We start from the raw sequence: 15,920 nt of genomic DNA on the forward strand, positions 1-15,920 counted from the left end.
TTTCATCGAAAAACAGCGTTTTTTTCCCCGAACAAAAATTTTTCACCCCCCAAAAAAGTTGACACTTTCCATTTTTCACAACATTTGTTATCAACTTTTTTATCAAAATGTTAGTGAAATCATTAGTGACAATTTTCACTCACCGAAAACCCCATTTTTTCATAAACAAAAGATATTTATTTAACAAAACCTTGGTTTTTTTGTGTACACCACATTTCAGGAACCATAAAAACATCAATAAAATCATTTCATGAAATAGTCTTAAAAATGAAAAATGGGTCCATTTGGACACCTGCTAAATGGGACCAACATTGACCTTTTGAACTTGCTCACCAAATGTTTTGCCATTGTTCTGTCAGCCCCAGGGCTGAGAGAAGGAGTGTCTTGTGGACTAGCTCCCTTCCCAGTTCATCTCCCAACTCTTCTGTTCCTCTCTCTGCCTCTACTTCTCCAGCTGGTCCTTGCCTGCCACTCTGTCCTGAAATGGCTGCCTGGCTCCTTATTTCCTTTCTACCCCAACTGTTCCAGTCCCTGGAGGCCACTGGCAGTTCTAGTCCCTGAAGGCAACTCCTGTTTCCTCTCCTCAGAAATGAGACGCCTGGAAACCAAAAAAAAAGCGGCTTCAAACAGGGAGGAGAGCTAGACAACTCTTCATGCACCACAAGCAAGTGCTCTGCAGACCAACACTAGCCCACAGGCTGCAGTGTGGGAATCTCTGCTCTGTTGGCTTGTATAGCAGCACAAACACGCAATGCAGCTCCCTGGGCATCCAAGCTGTCACCTTATTAACCCTTCACAAACAAAGCAACAGACAGGAAACTAAATGGTGTATTTTAGCTAGAGAAATGCTTTGCATTTAGAAAAGCAGTCTGCATGTCCTGAACTTGGCACTGTCAGAACACAGCTATGGGACATGTAGTTTGTTTGGGGGAGGACGGGGTACCTGTACAAAAAGAGCTTCATTTCTTTGGCAAGAATCACAGACCTTGAAGGCATGCTCCAACCCAGCTGCATCATCAAAAGCCTGGCTGAAAATAGTCCCCAGCCTTCTGTCCATATCTTCCACTTTCTGCTTAAAGTCAGAGACATCATGTTCGAACTCCTAAGGAAATGGAGCACATCAAGCTGTTATACAATGTTAGAGTGAGGAACACTGTTCTTGACAAGAATCACACTGCTTTGGACACTGTCCCCCACCGCTTTCCCCATGCCAGGAGCAGGAAAGGGCAGTTCCTCGTAAGAGGCAGATCCTCAGCGGGCGTAAATCAGTGAAGCTTCACTAACTTCAATACAGCATCATGATTTTACCCCAGCTGAGGATCTGGCCCTAAGTATCTTCAAGCCCATTTGTCTGTGCACCTTCATGACTTGAGTGATGTTATTTTTCAGCCATGCAAACTGTAAAAATGTTTATTTTGGGGAGTGTATCGTAAGTCACATCTCTAGGTCAGAAATCTTGCAAATGTACTTTTTGCATTAAAAAGCAGACTTACTTTTAAACCAAATTCATGTTGTGGTTCTGATCACAAGCTTACTGTAAATGGGACCGTGTTGAGGCAATGCCATTATCTTTCAACCCATTCTTCATGCATCAATTTTAATAAATGCTTTGAAGTTTGAGACAGAAAACTAGGTTGTTGGTTTTTTTAAAAAGGTAAAATAATTTTGAACCACACAAAGAATCACAGGGACTTGGCAAACCCGCCAATCAGATTTCAGGCTTCTTAACCTGGACAAAACTTCTTAGCCAGCATCAGCAAGGTCCTGGAATTTTAGGTCTCAGATTTTCTCTAGATTCCCTAACAGCACTGGCTCGTGGCTGGCACAGCTGTGAAGGGGCCATAGCTGATTCATTAACAACCGTGGTTCAGAAAATCCCGTGACAGGCAGGGGAGAACAGGATCTAAAGCCAGCCTCTTCCAGAGGCAGATTTCTGACCCTAGCAGCCACTTTTGTGACCTCCTTCCCTAAGTAAGGACTGTCTGGAACAATATCAGTCTGACAGCTGAGCTCAATAGTAAAACCCTGACAGCCAGCACAGATGTTAGACATACCACAGGGATTCCACTGCTGTGGACTGCAGATGGCAAGACACAGCCAGTGACTGGAGGGGAGTCCTTCTATTACCTCGTTGGCCCCATCCCCAAATTGGACAGTTCCAATTACTAATACTCAGGGAAGGGAACAGTTTTTTTAACTTGTCTGTAATGCACCATTATATACGTATATCACAGTACAAGAAATAAATATAATTCCATATAATAACCATGTCAAAAGAATATCAAGCTCACTGAGGCACTGAACAATAAAAAAATGACATCTGCAAGGTGGCCTGTGCAAGCTTAATTCTGCCCTTTGTGCATATGCATGACACAGTCTTTAAATACATGAGCACACAGTGTAGTTTCCACAGGACCCATGCCTCCTTCAGTGAGCAGTGAAAGAAGCAGATACCCAAGGTATTTTTATCCTCATTGTTCAATGTGTAGATTGCCCACACACATACCCGTTGCCTCGTTCAGGTCAGCCATCCCTTCCCTTCCTTCCTTCCTCACTACGTGCTATCCAGCTTCTGCAGTGCATGAGATGGGGGACATATGGAATCTCGGAGGACTTTTGTTACTGTGATCTAAGCCTGTATCACCTCGAGGTTAGGCTATGCAGTATGCTCCATGTGCACCTGTAGCTTAAATCAGCTTGGTGACTGAAGCTGGCATAGAATGCAGCTACTTGCTCATTAAGCAGTGCATGAGGTGAATGGTGAGGATGAGGTGAATGATGGAAGTAAGAGAAATCAGGAGTTCCCTTTGCATGATATATAACCATGGGCAGCAGATCCCTCAGGAAATGTAATTCCCACTCTGGCTTTCTTATTGAAAAGTTGACAGTAGGCTACTGAGTTTAGTGCCCATGGTATAAAGTCTCCAAATAAACTTTAAAATAAAACAGCATGCCCAAGCAAGTACTGGCATGAGCCTTAGGAATCAGGATGATCTGTGAGCACCAAGATCTGTGTGTTAGATCCATTACCTGGAGAATATTTGGAATATTTCCAGTTATTCTTATAGTAGAAAGAGACCCTGAAACATAAGCCCTTGTATCAGAGCCCTGGTGTGAGGCCTGAGACCTGGGCTAAAGTAGTGGTCAAAACTTTGCTAATATAAAGCAAAATCAGGTTGTGAGCAAGAGGCAGGCCCTGCTCACAGAATCTGGCAAAAACAGGGTTGATATTGCAAAAAACACACATGCCTAAGAGGTGCTAGGCACAGAGCACTCATGCAAACACATTCCAGAAGGGTAGTACCAGAACACCCCATACCAAGAATGGTACAAACACATTCCCTAAAGAGAACAGGAACACACTGACCCATCCTCAAGATAAGGTCAGGATGCCAGTTTGATGGATAAAGATGTACAAGGTAACGGGTGGTAACTGGCTATGTCAGAGGAGCAGTATGTAACTTGTTTGTATTAATGTATAAAAAGATATCTCAAAGGGAGTGTCTTTGGCTGGCCTAGGGGATAATGGAAAGCTCCACCATTAACTAAGCTAGTCCATTGCAACGGGCATACATGTGTCAGTGTACCTGTAACCATTGAGCCAGGACATTAGAACCGTGCTTCGTTGACAATAAACCTGAACAAGTGCCTTCGCTACAAACCGAGTCTCTGGTTATTGGGCAGTTTGATCGGAGCCTGCTGTATGGGCTATCTGGCCAAAGTCAGTACAGCACGCAGACAGAACACACACACACGGTCAGACATCTAACCACAGTTCTGTTATAAGCGTGTAAAAACATACCCACTGTAACCTCTGGGAACCCAATTTAGAAGACAGCCTTCTCATGCAACCTGCCAGGGGCTAAAAGCACCTTTCAATCTAGGGGCGAAAAAAATCAGGAAATGATGCACTGAGGGAGGAAGAGCCTGGAAACAAAGCTAGAGAATTTCAAGTGGATTTGGAATTTATCTAGAAAGAACATGCTTCTTTGAAAGCATTTACAGACATATAGTTCTCCTGGAGTCCAGTACCACCTACCACGTTGTTTGTGTCGAGACAGTCATAGCTTCGTTCTGAAAGTACTTTGTACACCTCCTGGAACTCTTCATACATGCTCAGGACCTGCTGGCTCAGCGCCTTTCCTCTTATCCCACTAAACTCTAGCTTTTCCAGCTTCATTATGTCCAAGGCTGTTGCTAGGAAATCCTTCAGAGTCAATCAACAGAGGAACAAGTTAAGATGTTCACAAAAGAAGATGACAGCAGCTCTCACAACAAGGAGGCACATTCACACTGTGAAACCATGTGGACAGCTACAGGGACACTTTATAAGTGATCAGCATGTGCTTAGTGCCGGATATGGACTGACATAGGGCTGGCTATAGCACAAGCCGTGCATCTCATGGGCTGGTCATATCTTCTCCTTCTCCAGCCCTGCTGCTAGAGCTGGAAGCATCTATTCCCTCTCCACCGGTGCTGATGCAAGGGGAGGCAACTCAAGGAACAGTTTAGTCCTTTCCAATTTCTTCTCAGGGATTCTGCAAATTGTGAAGTCAGTCTTGGGCTGAAGATTAGCCAGAGGGAGGGTAATGAGATACATAGCAACATGTCATACAGGGGGTGGGAGAATATCTAGTGGAGTACCCCAGGGAAAACTATTAAGTCTTTGGCAAAATTTTCAAAAATGTCTAAGGCCTGGGTGCACAAAGGGAGTTAGGCACCTACAAACCTGTTAAGGGGACCAGTGCCATGCACAAAACTGCCACCAAACCCTCCAGGTGCCTAAATTCACTCGGCGCCTAAGACCCTGCAGTAAATGTTCCCTAGCGCCTATGTCCCTGCCTCTGAGTATGTGCCCTGCTGCCTCCCTGTGGGCATCCAGTGTCTAACTCCCACCTAAGCTGTGAAGCAATTCAGAAACCAGGGGAAGAGATGCAGATAAGAAGCAATTTAGCCACCTAGAACCAGATTTTCAAAGGTATTTAGCACCGAAAAGTGCACATTTGTGGGATTTTCAAAAGCAGCTAGCTGCAGACTCCTGAGATCATGGGGAGTTCTGTATATTCCGATTAGGGGAATCACATGGATCAGCAGACAGTGCACCAGGGGAATAGCAGATCTAGGGGAAAGTCTGGGAGTTTTGCTATTGACTTCCAGAAGGTCAGGATTTCATCTCTGGGGTCCAATCCCAGTTTTGTAATTGACTCGCTGCGTGACGCTGGGCAAGTCACATAAGCCCAGATTTTCAAAAGTGGTCTCTAAATCAGTGCCTTAATTCAGGGATGCCCATCTTAATATGCCTAGGTCTGGAGCTGCAGCCATAGCTCCCATCAATTTCAGTCGTATCAGGAAATAATTTTCTGTCCAAACAGACCACAGCTTCCAGGTAATTGGTAATTAACTAAACTGGATCTTTCAAAGATCCTTCCTGCACTGCCTGCAGAATACATGCTATCGGAGTACTAGTTCAGCGAGAGAGCAGATTCGTTAGATAGGTACAATTTAAAACAGGACAAAGTGGAAGGGAAGGGAAAGAAATGAGCCTCTTTCCACGTACATCTATCTGCCAACCCACATTTAATAGCTATTACAGCCATTGTGCAATCTATTTTAATTTGCCAAATATCTTAAAGGTAAAAATAATAAGTCCTATCTCACACTGTTCTAGTAGGGTTGCTTGGGAATGAAAAAGAAAAAAAAAAAAACAGAAGAAAGGAAGAAAAAAGAAACTCAGGAGTTTCCTGTGGATTTCCTCATGAAGAGGCTAGAGACCATTAGGTTTTTAATTATGATGAGGCCTAGGACACATTTAATTGCATCTCACGATGCATGCAAAGCTGAGTATAATTGGGAAGATCCCAGTATAATAATCGCAGATCCCATGGCACTTTCACTACACCTTGAAGGGTATATTATGAGGCACACATTGGTAACTATTGCCCAACTTTAAATAAAAAAAACTAAGTTATCTGCAGCCACAAGATGCAGATTGCAGCTGAAAAATCTCTGTTTTCTTTCTAGCTCCCACCTTCCTAGCATCTAAGCAACAAGCAATTGGTGCACCAGATCCTTAGCAGAGTTACGGTGCATAATTACTTCATTGTTCCTATTGTTCTCATTATGAATTGTAATTACTAACGTTTTTATTTATGTTTGTCTTGATAGAATGGCCAGGGTAATTTGGTTTACTGCATACCAGCTCTTACTGGAAAACATCATTCTGAAAAGCTTTAATATAGACATTAGTGATTGGGAGTTTTCTACTGAGTTAATTAAATGGGGTGCATAAAAAAATGCAGTGAGCTGCAATCAATAGTGCTTTGTATTCAGTTGCAGTATATCCTCTGAGAGACAGCGAGAACAAAATGTTCTAATTTAAGCTGTCCTTTTGCTAAAATGAGGCAAATGCCAGCCCACTACATTTTATGCATCTGCTGACGTCGGGCTGAGGCAGCAATGAAAGAAGAAAGTCCCCTTAAAAGTGAAGTGAAAAGTTTCTTAATATATGCATGTGTGTCTAAGAATGCAAATCCTTAACAGAATGGCATCTGCATTCAGCGCCTGGCACAATGGGCCCTGCTCCCAGGCCAGAGCTTCCAGGCACTACACAACACAGGTAAAGTCAGAACTAATATATAAAGCGTAGACCTGGCAGAGTCAAGACCTAGATACACGTCATGCACTGTTCCAGGAGCCCATCATCAAGTTTGAAGCTGGCAAGTGATAGTGCATTGCAGTGGTGAAATCTCCCCTGAAGGCCCTCTCATTTTGTTTCTCCCGACTTGTACCAAGCACTGTAATGTGCAGTTGCATACCTTTGTCCCTACCACACTCTGAAAATGTGTGATGCTCGAGCCACAATATCATCAGTTGGTAGGGTTGCCAGGCGTCCGGTTGAAAAGGGGACCTGGCAGTGTTACCGGAGTTCAGTTACCGGAGTAACCGCCTTCAGCCTCCTTGCCGAGAACATGGAAAGAGCAGCAGCTGCTGCTGGAGCCTGGAAGAGCTGCTCAGCTGCTGACGAAGAGAACTGACTGGCTTCCAGACCCAGCTCCAGCTTCTCCAGAGGCCACTGCTGGGCAGCTGCAGCAGGACACAGCTCTGGGCTCTCTTAGCAGCAGTGTGATGGGGGGCTGCCTACCATCCCCAACTGAGCCCATGCAGAACTTCAGGGGGTACCTACTCCTGCCTAGCACCCCCTGACTCAGTGCAGCGAAGCGCAGGCCAAAGACACCAGCAGGGGATTAGCAGTGTGTGGGGACACGGGGCACAAGGCCTGCAGGGTCCTCTACAGACTGAATGGATTTAGACAAACATCTAAACTAAATTTAGATTAATACACAGCTAATGTGGGGCTGTGGGGGGCTGGAACAGGCAGTTTCTTGGTCGGGGGGAGAACTGGCTGGGGCTGTAGCAGGCAGTTTGGCTAAGGGGTGGGTGGCTGGAGGTGTAGCAAGTGGTTTGGCTAAGGGGCTGGGGGTAGAGCTGTTGAATTGGGTTGCAGCTTTTGAGGTACCAAAACCAGGACATCTAGGACAATCCCAAGCCCACATACCTGGCCAGCTGGTAGTGTGTACCGTACAGATTTCCCGGGACAGCTACCTTAAATAAAGGGAAGATCCTGGGAACACTCAGACAGGTGGCAGCCCTGCTGTTGAGCGGCACCCATAGCCCCAGGACTGAGATTGTGCTGATGGATTTCTAGCACCTGTGTGCCATGAAACCTAGTAAGTGCCACACATTCCCCTTTAGAGGGCTCTGCTTCTTTGGAGTGACTCTTGTGAGCAATAAAACACCAATGCCAGCACAGAGAGAGGACCCAGGTGTGTATTCCGCATGTTCTTTAGCCAGGATATGGTGCCACCAATGCCCTTGCCCCACTTCGCAGAAAATTGACTCGAAAAATGAGAAGGCTCCTTACCTACAAGGTGGATGAAGGTTATGAAGGGGTTTGTTGTCATAAGTGGATTTATCTCTGCAGAGTGCTGTCTCGGGTTTCACCGTATTTCAAGACCAAATACTCACCTCCACCATCTCAAGTCTTCTTAGGAAGCTGTCCAGCCGTGCAAACACCAGGAGGGATTGGAAGTCCCATTCTTTCACTCCTTGGCCTGGTTTAAAGTAGGTGTGGAGATTTTCCCGTCTCCCCTCAAACGTCTGCTTGAAGTATCTCAGGATGCTGAGCGCCTCCCGCACTTTGCCCAGACTTTCTTCTGCTTCCCCCTTCAGAATGTCTTCTGGGGTCAAGTAATTCCAGGCCTACAGTGACAGAACCAGAATTGAAGTTCTGCTGCCCCGAGGGTCCGGTTGGGTTTTTGGGCTGGCTACATTTAAATGTGTTTCTCAAGCTAAACGGTGTTTTAAAAAATCATTATATGGGGGGAGCCTTGGGGGTTGGGGAGATGATGTGGCTCTTTTTAAAAGCTTTTCTGAGCAAATCTAAAGATCTGGGGATGAAATCTGGGGACACTTTTCCACAACTCCTGCCTGCCATGAACACAGACGCCAGAACTCCATCTCCATGGACTATTCTCAGAGCCCAGAACCCAGTCCTAGCATGAGAGAGCTAGAAGGCCTTTCTAGGTGATGGTCTGATACCCAGCCTCTCACTTGGTTTCAGGACTGACGGCTCCACAATGGGGTGGAAAGGCAAACCTTACCTAGCAGCTGACTGCTAAAGTGGGGGGCTGGTCCTTCCCCCTCTGGAGAAGCAGCAGCCTTCCCCTCAGGCTGTAGAGTCCAGGAAGCCTGTGGAGAGCCAACAGGCCAGCTGCCATTTTGTTTTACAAAACCATGTAATGAATTCTGTGATGCCGTAAGCTTTGTTTTCACCTGGCTTTTTTCATTGCAATCTGCAGGAGGCTTGATCATTATTATTTATACAAGACCAAGCAGAGCTCTAAGCACTTCACTGTGCTCTGCCCTGCAGACTCTACAAACTGGAGTGCGTGCAAATGCCGTAATCAGAAACAGAGTTCCCTCAGTATTCCTCTGTTGAGCAAACAGGAGAGTTTGTGCCCCATATAGGCCAGAGAGTCTGCTCTTAAACCTGCAGATCTTGACAGAATCCACAGAAGGCAAGGGGTATCTTCACAGAACTACCGCAGCTGCTGCTGCCTCCGGGATCCCCTGGGGGCAGGCGCAGAGAGGAAAGGCAAGCATTACTGGCGACTATCTGCAGTGATGGTGTGGTGTCCTGTGTCTGAGAATCCAGCAGGAACCTGCTACCCCTGCTCATGGCCTCCTGGGAAAGCTGGGACCACATGGAACCCCCAGAGAGGGGCTTCCACGCGACCTGGGTGACCATGCTATGGAAGTGCCACCACGCTTGGGATTGTGAGTGTTCATGGAAGTGCAGGGAGCATATGTCTAAGTGGATAAAAACGCAGCTGAAAGACAGCTGGGATGCAAGATAAAAGCCAAATGACTGAGCAGCTCTCTTTGGTACAAAGCATTAGCACTGCAGTATTGACATTTCTCTAAACTGTTCTAAGCAAATGTGAGTTCTGGCACTGTGGGGCACAGTGGTTTGTGATGGCTTTCATGTCTAACATGGATGGATGTGCAGCCCAGACACTACATGGCTGGCAGAATCAAGTGGCTGCTTCTTGCTTCAGGTGAAAGAAATCCCAGACAAGTCTAGTGGAAGATGTGAAAGCGCTGATACCTAGGGTCAAGGTGCAGTGTTGCAAGTGGGGCGTATCCTGACCCTGACCCCTACCCCACATGTGGAAACCCTGAGATAAAAACTTCTTACTGAGCTCAGGTTTCAGAGTAGCAGCCGTGTAAGTCTGTATCCACAAAAAGAAAAGGAGGACTTGTGGCACCTTAGAGACTAACAAATTTATTTGAGCATAAGCTTTCGTGAGCTACAGCTCACTTCATCAGAGATTTATCAGATGAAGTGAGCTGTAGCTCACAAAAGCTTATGCTCAAATAAATTTGTTAGTCTCTAAGGTGCCACAAGTCCTCCTTTTCTTTTTACTGAGCTCTGGGGCTCAGGGAGTGGTTTAAAGTGTCCAGGCCACCTACTTGCTGGATGAGAAGATTGCAGATCTCCTGAAGCAGCACTATGATCCGTGCAGGCGTATTGTAGTAATTGGACGTGGCCCAGATTAAACAAACCACGTGGAGCAAGGGACTGATCAATGGCTTCACCTCATTAAACTCAACACTCTCTATGTCTTCCAAGTGGCGCTGGAGAGGTGTCAGGTGCAGGTTAATATCCTGGGCCTCAGTCAAAGCTGTGAGAAAAAACAGCACACATGAAAGGTGAGGTCTGTCCCTCCCTAGCATGCAGCTATTGCCTAGGCTCTGATTACCTCTGATCTCACTTCACACCAACAGGCAAAATCTCAGCTCGCAAAATAAATGAAGCCAATTTATTTGGAAAAATGAACAGCAAAGGGAAACAGAACACAGAAAACAGTACAACCACCAAAAAAACCAACAACACTCAGTCACTTCTTGGGACTCTGAATAGAGCCAGCTTCCATCTGTTTCTGCATCAGTTTTACCAGTGTAAAGTACACAAAAGCTGCTTGTGAAGCGGTTAGGATCGCTATGCACCTAACATGCCCCAAAGCCTGGAAGCCATAACCATTGTGCCTTTGAATGTTACTAACCTAGATTAGTCTAGAGCAGTGGCTCTCAACCTTTCCAGACTACTGTGCCCCTTTCAAGAGTCTGATTTGTCTTGTGTACCCCAAGTTTCACCTCACTTAAAAACTACTTGCTTACAAAATAAGACTTAGCAATAGCAAAGAAGGGTACACAAAAAACAGTTCTGCAGGCTATAAACCTGCTTGCCAATTGATACAAGAGTGTTAGTTGTTTAGGAGAGTAATACTTGAAGAACTAATTTAGAACAGACAGCTTGTCTCTCTAACATTAACAACGATTAGAATGGTTATGAAGGAGTGAGAGATACTGACTGCGATGCTGGCAGACCAGGTGCCAGCTCATGCCTCACTGAACACTGACAAACGCATAACCAGAAACCAGTCTGGCTCACCTGTGAGTTAATACAGTTAAAATAGGTATTAGTGTGATAAGGAAATGTTTAGACTTTATGGAATGCTTGTAGGATGCTGCATGCATTCATCCTACTTATATCTGTATGCCATGGTATGAAGTTATATTGAGCATTTGCATTGTAACCCTCTGTCACTGTGTAACTCACCAAACAGGAAAAGCAGGAGTTGATCAAGTTGAGCAGAGCAGGGATTTGAAACTAGGTTTCCCGCAACCTGGAAGAGTGCTCGAACCATTGGGTATGGTGGGAATGGTACCAACCACACCTCCTCATTTCTTCTTGAGAAAGGTGCTTAAGCCAGGTCAGCCTAACTCCAGGAGTGGGTTCAATAGCAGTGAATGCCGAGCAGAGGGAAGCCCCTACCTCTGACCCAGACTTAGGCACTGAAGTTCTTTTGAGGGGGTGGGGCTTAGGCGCTGTAATGCTCAGCCTAAATCCCCCTTATCAAGCTAGCCCTCATGGCCATCTCAGAGATTCCTCCTTCCCCGATAATGAAGGAAACTACCGTGAATTCTCAGGATTTTGTTTGGGCTGGACTGGATTCCACTGGGCATGGCTTACTTGAGAAGACTGAACTTCTGCAGAGTTGGGCATTGCTTGACTGTAATTTTGCTTCTCAAAGACAGACAGTAGAAAACTTCTTAGAAACTATTCTTTTTTTTCTTTAAAATGACAAAATTACTGAATAAATGTGTCAACATTCTTATAATTCTGATTTAAATAGGGAGGCAAAGGTCTTTTGTCTGCCCAAAGGAGTAGTTCCTCTTGTCCCAATGTAAATGCACTGGGAGGGCAAAATAAGAAGAGGAGAAAGGCTGGAATGTTAATCCCCTGCATCACCTAGAGGACACTAACCCAGGCTTTAATCTTTTATAACTAAGTCTTCTTTAAAAGTGATACCAATTAGGACAATGGTCTTGTCAGATCTTATGATCTAAGCAGCTCAGTACTGGATGGAAGATCTTGAAGAAGATCCCAGGAGCTGTATGGAGTGATTCTAAGGAGTCCAACATAATGCTAGAAGACACTCTTTTCAGATGAAACATAAAACCAAGGACCTGACCATTTATTGCACTCAGACCCATTGCACTTTTCCTGGAGATAGTGCAGACTTTTTGTCAGAGCAGAGGACTCAGAATCAAAATCTGAGTTATCTACTCAGCCAAGCCACTGACCTGCTGTGTGACCTTGGTCATGTCACATTTCCACACCTGCAATGACTCCTCAGGAAAACAGGGAGAACAATATTTGCCCACCTTTATCAAGTGCCTTGATATCCTCAGACCAAAAGGTGCTCTGCCTGCAGCAGTTGCAAACTATTATTTTCACAAGACTTGGGTGTGAACCCTGGTGTCCAGGCTAAATTCCAGTTTGGGCAATAAGTAGTCTAATGAAAACTCCCCTTGTAGTTCCAGTTGGATACAGTATTCAACATTTCTTACCCTAAACTGTTGTGAAGGGCTGTGGCTTGCTGTAAAACAGTCACCACGATCACACTGTAGTAGAAGGTGACATTAATCCATCAGGATGAGGCACTCTGGATTAATATGAGATTATTATTAAAGGTGGAACAAATCCCCAAATTCCTCTCCATGACCTTTGGAAGGTTTCTGGATCCACAGACCAGTAATCAGACTGGTCCCAGTATGGTACCAAAACTGCAGAGTCATCTACAATTCCAAACCTCTAACCCTTCTGCCCCTTCCTCCTCCAGGATGCCCTTCCCAACAATCCCCTCCCCCACAGGCTCCAAGGCTCCACTAGGACATCAAGGACCAATGCCACTGCAGACCAGTCGTGTTGGGATTGCAGCTATAAAAATCAGGGGATGGGGAAAAGACCAAACATGAAATCAGCATAGCTAAGGCAAAGAGGGTGCCCAAGTCTCACCTTCTAAGACATCTCTGAACATGGCTTTGAAGGCTGGGAAGTAGCTGCTCTGCACTCTGTCTAGCAGTTCGGCCATGTTCCTAACCTTCTTAGTTTTCAGCTGATTGTAAATGCATTCCAGGTCCTCACACCTACAGCAAAGCAAGAGAGATGAGAGCTCAAGGTAGAGATCACAGCAGCTGAACCCAAGCAAACAAACGTCCATCTCCACTCCATCTGCATTGAGCAATTCACACCCAGACTACATGGGTACTGGCTCACAGGCTCGGGCCTCATGGGCTCCAGCACTGTGAAGGCTGCTCCTTATTCCGAGGGGAAGCCCAGTCCAGGGGCCAAAGTCAGTGACCACCCCCAGTCCAATTGCAGGTGCCCCTCCTGAAGTACCAGGCAGGAGGGGGGAAGGACAGGAAATTAGCTCTGCATTTTTAACTGAGTTGGCTGAGCATGTTAAACCACTGGAGACTTTTGTAAATAAAAACAGCTTGGAGCAAGTCTGATTCCTGAGTCGGGGTCTGTCGCTGCCACTGGGGCCTCTAACTCCTCACTGCAAGCAGAGAAACAGATTCCTTTTCATCAGAAAATGTAACATGTTCTGGGCTTCAAAAACTGGCTTTGAGTTTCTTGGAGAGAGGGGAAGAAGCCCAGTGAGAGGCTTCCATTAGCCCTTACGGATGTCTGTGACACACTGTACCTCAAAGTAGCACCCTGTAACCCCCATACTAATCATTTGTATATGGTTGTGATATTTCATACAAAGTGTGCCATGTAAGGTATCATATGAAAGGTCATGATCTGCTGAAACCCACTGTTCTTTCAAAACATGTATATTGTTAGTGTGTATGAAATGATGATATTCTGCTATATGGTTGTTACTGAAATACTTTGTGTGTCCGAGAGACATCCACAACTAGCTTTCCAGTGGCAACAAAGGAGGTGACCCTCACCCAGGCAGGCGTTAAGCAACCATCGTGAGCCATTGACCAGCAGGGGAATTGTAAACAAGAGATTTATAATTTTGAGAGAGACAGTTGTACAAGCACCACACAATGGGGATTGCTCAACTCTGTGACTCATCAAGACCTACTAGGACATGCCTGGGCCAGTATCATTCCTGGGACATGAACTGAAAGTATAAAATAAGGGACAGTGGCATCATGTGATTACCTCTCTCCTCCCCCACCTACACTAAAGGCAACAAGAACGCTGAGAAGACAAAGACTTCAAACTGATACGTTTGGTCCCAGGCTGAAAAGGAAATTCAGCCGGTGTATTAAGAACTGTAACCTGCCTGCAATATCCAGTGGGGTGAGAAAAGCTGTTTGATTCAAATCTTGCTTAGTCTAATGGAGTTTAGGATTTAGACTGCGATTTTACTTTTATTTCTTAGTTAACTATCTCTGACCTTTATGCCTACCACTTATAATCACTTAAAATCTATCCTTCTGTAGTTAATAAGCCTATTTTAATGGTTTATTTTTACCAGTGAGTTTATCTAAAGTGCTTGGGGAATCTGCTCAGATTACAAAGGCTGGTGCCTATCCTTTGACGAAGTGGCAAACTAATTAATACATTTGCACTGTTCAAGAGAAGGTCTTGAGTAGTGTAAGATGGTACATTGTCTGGGGTGCAAGACTGGGTGCTGGAGGGATTTGCTGGAGTCTCCCACTTTACAGTTCATGAGTGGCTTAGAGAGCATTCATGCAACTTAGCTGGGTGTGTCTCTATGCTGGTGGCTGAGTGATAACAGCACCTGCTACTTGTCACTAACCAAGCATTGAGAGAGACAGCCCAGGCTGGAGAGTTAAGGGGGCAGAGCGGTCTCACGGATCCAGGTTGTAACCCGGGGTCCCTGTCAAAGTGTCACCTGTTCTTAGCGGTGATGGAAGGGGGATTTTAGAAAAGCTCCCTTAGAGTTGCAGCCCCTACACTGGTGCTCAGTTGAAATACTTCCAGCTGCACCAGCAGTGACCTCCTATGTTTTTTTCAGCTCATGGTTATTTTATGAGCTTGCATAAACTTCTCTATCTTGAGTCTTTATATCTTGTCTGAGTAGTGCTGGCTGCTTGCAGCATTTCCCTTCCATGCAACATGAGCTTCGACTAACAAACACACACTGCCAGGCTGCCTGCAACGCACCTGTTTTTCCAGAATTCTAACTCCACCTTTGGATTGGGGTTGCTGCCTTGCAGAAGTGGCTCTGATGACTCTCTTTTCAACGCTCCCTGGATCTGGTAGCTCCATTCTATCACTGTTGACTCAATGGCATGTACGAGAGATTTATCCACCAGTTCCACACTGCAGAAAGTAAATATAAAGGCTCCCTGTGAAGTGTGGCTTTTGTGTGACAATGCACTGGAATCAGATATGCCTGTGCAAAATAACCAGATGCCAATGTTTATTTCGCAAGGTGCTGTGTATCTTAAATCCCCACGCTTTTTTTTAGTACAGTACATTTATTCTGGAGAAAGTTTCTAAAATGCCTTTATAGCAGATAACACCATCTAAGCCAACATCCTGCCACCAGCAGTGACCAGTACCTGATCATTCAAGGAAAGGCAGGCAGAAACATTAATGCATCCAGACATCTTCCTTTCTGACCCCTGAGGCATATGTGAATGCCCTGGGCACGAGACTCGCTCGTGTTTAGTATGGGAACTTGCACACCATGGTCAAGACTGAGGCATGTATGCCACTGCCCCAGTAGGGGGTGGTGTGGAGTCTCCCATCCCAGGAGGAGCACTGGGGATACTATGCGTCAAGCAGAATCATCTCTCCAAATGCTACTCTTTGCACAACCTGCTCCATCTTGCCTCCAGTGACTTACTAGATAGACTCAGCTAGGGGAGAAACCATGCAAGGTGGCTGCCAAGCTGAAGGAGCAGAGGAGGTGCCGGCTTGCTGCCCAGAAGGCTGGAAATGGGGAGCACAGCTCATGATAACTGTTGGATGTCACAATGTTCCTCTGCCTGCTGCACCAAATAGGCTCAGTCTTTAA

The 15,920-nt window shown here is 45.6% G+C and overlaps 1 protein-coding gene across 2 annotated transcripts in view; it reads right to left on the reverse strand.

Annotated features, from left to right (window-relative positions):
• DNAH9 (dynein axonemal heavy chain 9) overlaps positions 1 to 15,920 on the reverse strand; it is a 379,511-nt gene that overhangs the window by 354,041 nt on the left and 9,550 nt on the right. For both annotated transcript variants that reach the window (XM_037913877.2, XM_043527698.1), the window contains exons 3-8: positions 15,062 to 15,220; positions 12,926 to 13,056; positions 10,033 to 10,244; positions 8,026 to 8,259; positions 4,040 to 4,207; positions 986 to 1,102 (exon numbers count right to left, since the gene is read on the reverse strand). In XM_037913877.2, coding sequence (XP_037769805.1) covers positions 986 to 1,102; positions 4,040 to 4,207; positions 8,026 to 8,259; positions 10,033 to 10,244; positions 12,926 to 13,056; positions 15,062 to 15,220 — 1,021 coding nt within the window. The remainder of the gene's footprint in view (positions 1 to 985; positions 1,103 to 4,039; positions 4,208 to 8,025; positions 8,260 to 10,032; positions 10,245 to 12,925; positions 13,057 to 15,061; positions 15,221 to 15,920) is intronic.

This window comes from Chelonia mydas, chromosome 14 (assembly GCF_015237465.2).
Source record: "Chelonia mydas isolate rCheMyd1 chromosome 14, rCheMyd1.pri.v2, whole genome shotgun sequence".
Classification (NCBI taxonomy): domain Eukaryota; kingdom Metazoa; phylum Chordata; order Testudines; family Cheloniidae; genus Chelonia; species Chelonia mydas.